Source organism: Odontomachus brunneus, unplaced genomic scaffold (genome assembly GCF_010583005.1).
Source record: "Odontomachus brunneus isolate Ranch 3 - 2012 unplaced genomic scaffold, Obru_v1 Obru_scaffold_041, whole genome shotgun sequence".
In the NCBI taxonomy this organism is placed as follows: domain Eukaryota; kingdom Metazoa; phylum Arthropoda; class Insecta; order Hymenoptera; family Formicidae; genus Odontomachus; species Odontomachus brunneus.
Window position 1 is genome coordinate 1,958,717 of NW_022639491.1, and position 5,814 is coordinate 1,964,530.

Consider the following 5,814-nt stretch of genomic DNA (forward strand, 5'->3'; position numbering starts at 1 on the left):
TTCGCGCTTGTTTTTTGCATTATTCTGAGATTCTTGTGTAATCGTACAATTTCATAACTGGGATTTCTGTCTTCTTTAACTGTAAGAAAGATCTATAAAAAACTTACATATTTTATTGTTTTTGATGTCGTAATATAGTGTTACGATTCAGAAAACAAGAACGATAAAGGTAGAGATTGCGATAAAGGTCTGACACAATTAATAATTAATAAGTTTGTGTATGTATTCATGAATATATGCGTTATATGCACAAAGCGTATACACACGGTGAAAACTTTAAATATATTATAACAAGATTCTTGATAAAATTTTGCGGAAATATGCACCCAGGTAGAACAAATAGTCAAAATAATGTCAATCTCACGTTTTCACCAAAAACTGACGTAAATTTGGTCAATATTTGATCAAAATGACGTCTGATTAACGTTATTTTGACTCTATTTTATCTCTAGTAACGATAGATTAACATCTTGGTTGCGTTCTTTTATTTGCAACAGATGATTTGTATGTATTTGACCGAAAAAAAACTCCAGTAGGAAAACTATTCTTTTAAATCGTTTGTATTTTGTATGAAGAGTTTTGTAGTGCAATTGAAAAGATTTGTGAGTCATTCTATTACTTGTAATTAATTGTTCTTTTTTAGACCATATATTTAGCCGGAAATAATGATTGGAGGTAAATTAAACAAAGGTTCGATATGGTATCGTTTGTATTTCGTATGAAAAATTATGAAGTATCATTAAAAAGATTTGTGAGTCATCCAGATAATTTTAATTAAATATTAAAAAATCATGTATTTGGCCGAAATATCGATCTCAAAGCGCTGCTGTAGAAGTACCGTCAGGTACGATCGGTGTATTATCTAGTATTTCAATATTCCTGGTTCTTTTTCGGGTAATTATGTACAATAAGGCCTTTTTCGAATTTTGATATTTTTTTTGCAGCTCTTTTGGTAAATATATTTATTTTGACTCCAATATTGATAATCAAAGGGACCAAAATAAAAAGAACGGAAATTGCCGGAATACATGGACATTTTATTCGGTACATTTATGTTCCTTATCTATAAATAATGCATTAAAAATGATATATATATATATATATATATATATATATATATATATATATATATATATATTTGATACTATTGATTTTAAATGTAATCTCTTTAAATTTAATAATTTTCTACATAATTAATTTAGACAATCTGAGTAAATGCTTTATAATTATAATTTTAAAGGTGATGGATTCAATTTTTGAGAAAAAAGCTTTTGTAATGCCGCCTGCAATTGCATCGAGCGAAGGTCCACTTAAAGCTGTGAATGTGGCAGAATCACTCTCATTGCATTCTAGTAAATAATAATAAATCAATAAGATTTTGATTCTTTATAATTTGTACATATTTACTTCATAATTAATTTCTATTTTAGTTTCACGCAAAAACCGGAAAGTTGAGACTGTTTTGGAGACTTTCATTAAAGATATAAAACAAAATAGTGATAGCTAAACAAGAAGAAGAGAAAAAAGAACGTAAGAAGTTAAAAGAACAGCGGCACGCCGAGTGTAAGGAAGAACGAAGGAAGATTCATGAGGAAAAAATGAAGGTCCAAAAATCGTTGATCGAAATCATGAAAGCCTTAATTGAGAAACGAAAATGATTGTGATATCTATATTTATCTATATAATAACTTTAAAATATTGTTAAGATATTATTTTCGACGTTAAGACATTATTTACGGTGTTGCTTCGGTGGTGTGTTCTATATTTTATTTTTTGTATGATAGCTTGTTCGTAATAAGTCTGTGATAAATAGAGATTTATAGAATACGGGTAAAGCAACATGCGTACAAGTGATATTAATACAATAAATTAATAAAAAACGACAGTATTTTTAGTTCTACATACAATGATATTAATGCAATAAATTAATAAAAAACGACAGTATTTTTAGTTCTACATATCTGAAAGTAATTAAAGTCAACCATATCGTTCTATAAATATTATTTTATCATCCTTTAAGTATTATTTTTAATACTTAAAATATTTATATTAAAGTAATATCTAATTTAATGTTATTTAACCTTTATATTATTTTATGGTATTAACTTTTACCTTACAAATAGAGTACAGTTTATGTTCTAACTATCAAATTAAATGTGGCGTTTATTTATAATTTTTTATTTACATTATAATAATAATTTCAACATGCAAATTATAATTTTATACCTAAGATACACATGTATGGGTTCATAATAAAATAAAAAATAAACAAAAACGTTTAATTCGTTTATTACTTAATATACATTTTTATTGATATATATAATGTTATGAGTATTATACTTTAATATTATATTTTTCTTCCCTTATAGAAATATCATACTAAAAATCATTGATAATTACTTATTATCCAGTATTTTTAATACTGAAAATAAGTAATTATCAATGATTCTTAGTATGATATTTCTATAAGGCTTGGTAAAGTATTCATAATTACATTTCTTTTAGCATTTTCTAATTCAACTACGTTATCATGTAAAATCGGTCTTGCTTCTTCTTCATTTCTATATATACCCATCAGTTCAATTATATCATTTTGCAAAATACAAATGTTGTGCAAAACACAACAGGCCAAAATAAATTCGGGAATTTTTTTCACATCTGTTAAAGGTAAACAGTCTAATAGAATCCTAAAACGAACTTTCAGATGACCTATTGCCCGTTCAATTGCCATTCGCGTAGATGACAAGCAATAATTAAAATTTTTTTGAGCATTTGTCAAATGACCATTATCTTTAAAAGGTACCATACATGTGGATGGATACCATGAGCAGCATCTCCAATGATATGAGAGTTATCAGGAAAATAGGTTTGAGGTAATTGAAGGAAATCTGTTACTGGTGAGTTTCGAAAAACTCTTGCATCATGCACACATCCTACGTGTCCGGCATAAGGGCTATCGCACACAAATTGACATAACTGCATATGCATAGCATAAGACCGTATGTACCAATGAGCATCGAGTATTAAGTCGCCATATTGGTGTTCGATGCTTAATATTCGATGCTCATTGGTCCATACGATTTTATGTTATGCATATGCAGTTATGTCAATTTGTGTGCGATAGCCCTAACAATGAGTGAATAGTCCACGCGACTCACAGACAACTTGTAAATTTATGGAATGGAAACCTTTCTTGTTTATATATGAGTCTGGATCTTCTTTTGGCGCAAGAATTTTAAGGTGGATTCCATCGATAGCACCTATTATATTTAGAAAACCACAAACTTGTTCAAATTCCCTCATTACTTTTGTTGCAACTGCACTTTTGGGCCATTGAATAAACTGAGGAGCAATGCAATGTAAAGCCTATTCTACAATTGCGTGAACGTGGTTGTAAGTAGTTGTAAGTGATTACGACAACCAATCAGAGTAAAGTAATCAGTGAATAAAACATTCGGATTGGTTGACTCTTACGTTCACGACTACGCTTACGCAATTGTAGAATGGGCTTAAAGGGACGTCTACATTGGAAGTAAGTAGTAAGAAGTAGGAAGTAAGAGTAAGAAATTGACCAACCACAGTCAAATGTGAGAAGAATAATCAACTATGATTGGTCAATTTCTTATTCTTATTTCCTACTTCTTACTGTTTACTTCCAATGTAGACGTCCCTTTAAGCATATGTTACTCGTTTTAATGCTCTGCTCGTCTAAATGCAGTTGCTTTTCCAACTCCAAATTTCGTTGATACAGACCTGAAGACAATATAATATAAATAAAATGTTACTGTCAAATCATTAATAATTTTTTAATTTTCTTTCATATGTATGTTTGAACACGTCGGTTTTAATTTAATTTACTATTAATTAATGAAATTTCTTTGTTTTCTTTCTTTATATTAATAACATTAAATTTATGTTAATATTTTAATATATGAGATTTTATCTATAAGAGTCAAAAGTAGACATAAACCAAATTGCTATAAGGAGTTGCTTTTCGGCAGAGATTGCTTTTTTTCCAGGCAATGCATTTATGGCTTTTAGTCCTGGCCCGATTAATTGTAACACCACTTCGAATGTTTCCGGAAACATTCTGCAAGACATAAAACTGTTGGTAATTTCTTAAATTGCTTTACAATTAATAAACAAAATTTGAATATAGAATTGAATAAGATATGTATAAACTATTTATAAATATTTTTTAAAACATCAGTCGAGTTGAATAAAAAATATATATCCAGTAAACATCAAGTAATAGTAATATAATCTCAATGTTTCAATTTCCTACTGTTTGTTGAGTCGGAAATTGTCACATTGAGGTTATGTTACTGTTACTTGGTGTTTACTGGGTATGAAAATATTTGCACTTACCGAAAATGTTCTTTGAATACGTGCTTCGTGTATCCAGGAATAACTCTTTCCACAAAATTTATTATTTTTTCTCTCAAAACTGTTTCTCCACATGTCTCGCCTACCATGAGAACTGAATATAAAATTTCCAATTCGTAGTCGATGCTCGAATTGTCTTCATATTCTTCGTCACTATAATAATCAGAAATGCAACTAAATGATTTACTACTGTCACTTTCATTAGCGTCATCAATTAAAAACATTGTCACAATATTAACAGCGCTGTTTATTGTGGAATCCATTTTGCGCTTCTAATGCATAAATATCGTTCCGTTACACAGCGTACATCGCGCGCATAATGAAACGAAAGGCGCTACATATTGGTTATGCGAACGATGCGTGCTATGGGCGAAACGGAACGCAACCATAGCTAACGCCTCCCCCCCCACGATGGCCACCGAGAGGGACCTGACACGCATGATCGCATCCACGGTTGAGCGGCCCTCTCGGAAGCCATACTGCGCATCATCAAGCGCGGGACCATTCCGGGACAGGTGTTGGACGAGGGGTGTATATCAGTTGGACACGGGGCAATTGGACACAGTCCAATCACAAGTCGCTGTTCCAAGACCCTACAAATGTCTCTAATCATACGGTGCTGTGATTGGCTGTGTCCAAATGCACCGTGTCCAAGTGCACCGCTCCCTTGGACGAGGCGGGCCTGTATGATCCTCTCGAACATTTTGCCTGCCTCGTCCAACAGACACAAAAATCTGTATGCGGAAGGGGTGTCCTCCGGCTTGCCTTCCTTGCGTAAGAGGGCTAATCTGGCCCTCTTCCACGGGGCCGGAAACAGGCTAGCTTCGAGGCAGAGGCAGAGCCGCCTCTGGCGGCCTTCCACCCTCCCTCCTCGGCCAAAGCCAAGGCCTATATTCGGCCCGGGATGCCGTCAGGGCCCGGCGCTTTTCCCTCGGCGCCGAGCCTCTTGGCGGCTCGCCTCATCTCCTCCACCGTCATCCCGAGTCCTCCTGCCAGTCAAAAGAGGGTCCCGTATAGGGTGAGATATTGTTTCCCATCCTCGGGAACAACCCCTCCACAATTTTGTCTAGGAGCTCGGAGGCCAGGATATCCATGAGTGGGGGCGCCCATGGGCGCAATCGCCGCATGACCATCCGGTATGGGTGCCCCCAAGGATCCCGGTCTACAGAGGAGATGAGGTCCTCCCAGGCCAAGGCCTTGGAGGCACCTCTCTTCGCCGTGAGGACGGCCGAGGCCGCCACCCGCGTGTCCCTGTCCTGCAGGGCCGCCATCGCCCTCCAGATGCGGCCGGCGGAGCGCCTGAGCTCGGCGATTTCCGCCGACCACCAATAGGCGGCCTTGCGGGCAGGGGGGAAGAGGACCGGGGCAAGGACGCGTCGCATGCGTCCTGCATCATGCCCCGGATCCTCATTACTTCCCCCCCCCCCC

At 35.3% G+C, this 5,814-nt stretch overlaps 2 protein-coding genes and 1 long non-coding RNA gene across 3 annotated transcripts in view; 1 reads left to right on the forward strand and 2 right to left on the reverse strand.

Moving 5' to 3' along the window:
- The first annotated feature begins 920 nt into the window (after positions 1-920).
- Positions 921-1,572, forward strand: LOC116844344. Its single transcript, XR_004378068.1, has 3 exons — positions 921-1,044; positions 1,241-1,352; positions 1,431-1,572. It is a non-coding gene; the product is annotated as an uncharacterized LOC116844344 (long non-coding RNA).
- A 2,083-nt stretch (positions 1,573-3,655) lies between these two features.
- On the reverse strand, positions 3,656-4,715 carry LOC116844455. The gene is made up of 3 exons (XM_032815964.1): positions 4,369-4,715; positions 3,971-4,090; positions 3,656-3,753 (listed from the first exon to the last, which is right to left on the reverse strand). The coding sequence occupies exons 1-3, from the start codon at positions 4,647-4,649 to the stop codon at positions 3,693-3,695; spliced, it is 462 nt and encodes a 153-aa protein (XP_032671855.1). The 5' UTR covers positions 4,650-4,715; the 3' UTR covers positions 3,656-3,692.
- Positions 4,716-5,360: 645 nt separating this feature from the next.
- LOC116844355 overlaps positions 5,361-5,814 on the reverse strand; it is a 992-nt gene continuing 538 nt past the window's right edge. Inside the window, exon 2 of the mRNA XM_032815776.1 lies at positions 5,361-5,723. Within this exon, the coding sequence (XP_032671667.1) occupies positions 5,361-5,723 (363 nt within the window). The remainder of the gene's footprint in view (positions 5,724-5,814) is intronic.

Bases quoted from the DNA above. Each gene is read 5' to 3' on its own strand.
- LOC116844455 (XM_032815964.1), bottom strand. From the start codon at position 4,649: ATGGATTCCACAATAAACAGCGCTGTTAATATTGTGACAATGTTTTTA. The intron at 4,091-4,368 runs GTAAGTGCAAAT...TATGTCTTGCAG, and splicing joins GTATTCAAAGAACATTTTCG to AATGTTTCCGGAAACATTCG. The intron at 3,754-3,970 runs GTTTATGTCTAC...TATTGTCTTCAG, and splicing joins CAACTCCTTATAGCAATTTG to GTCTGTATCAACGAAATTTG.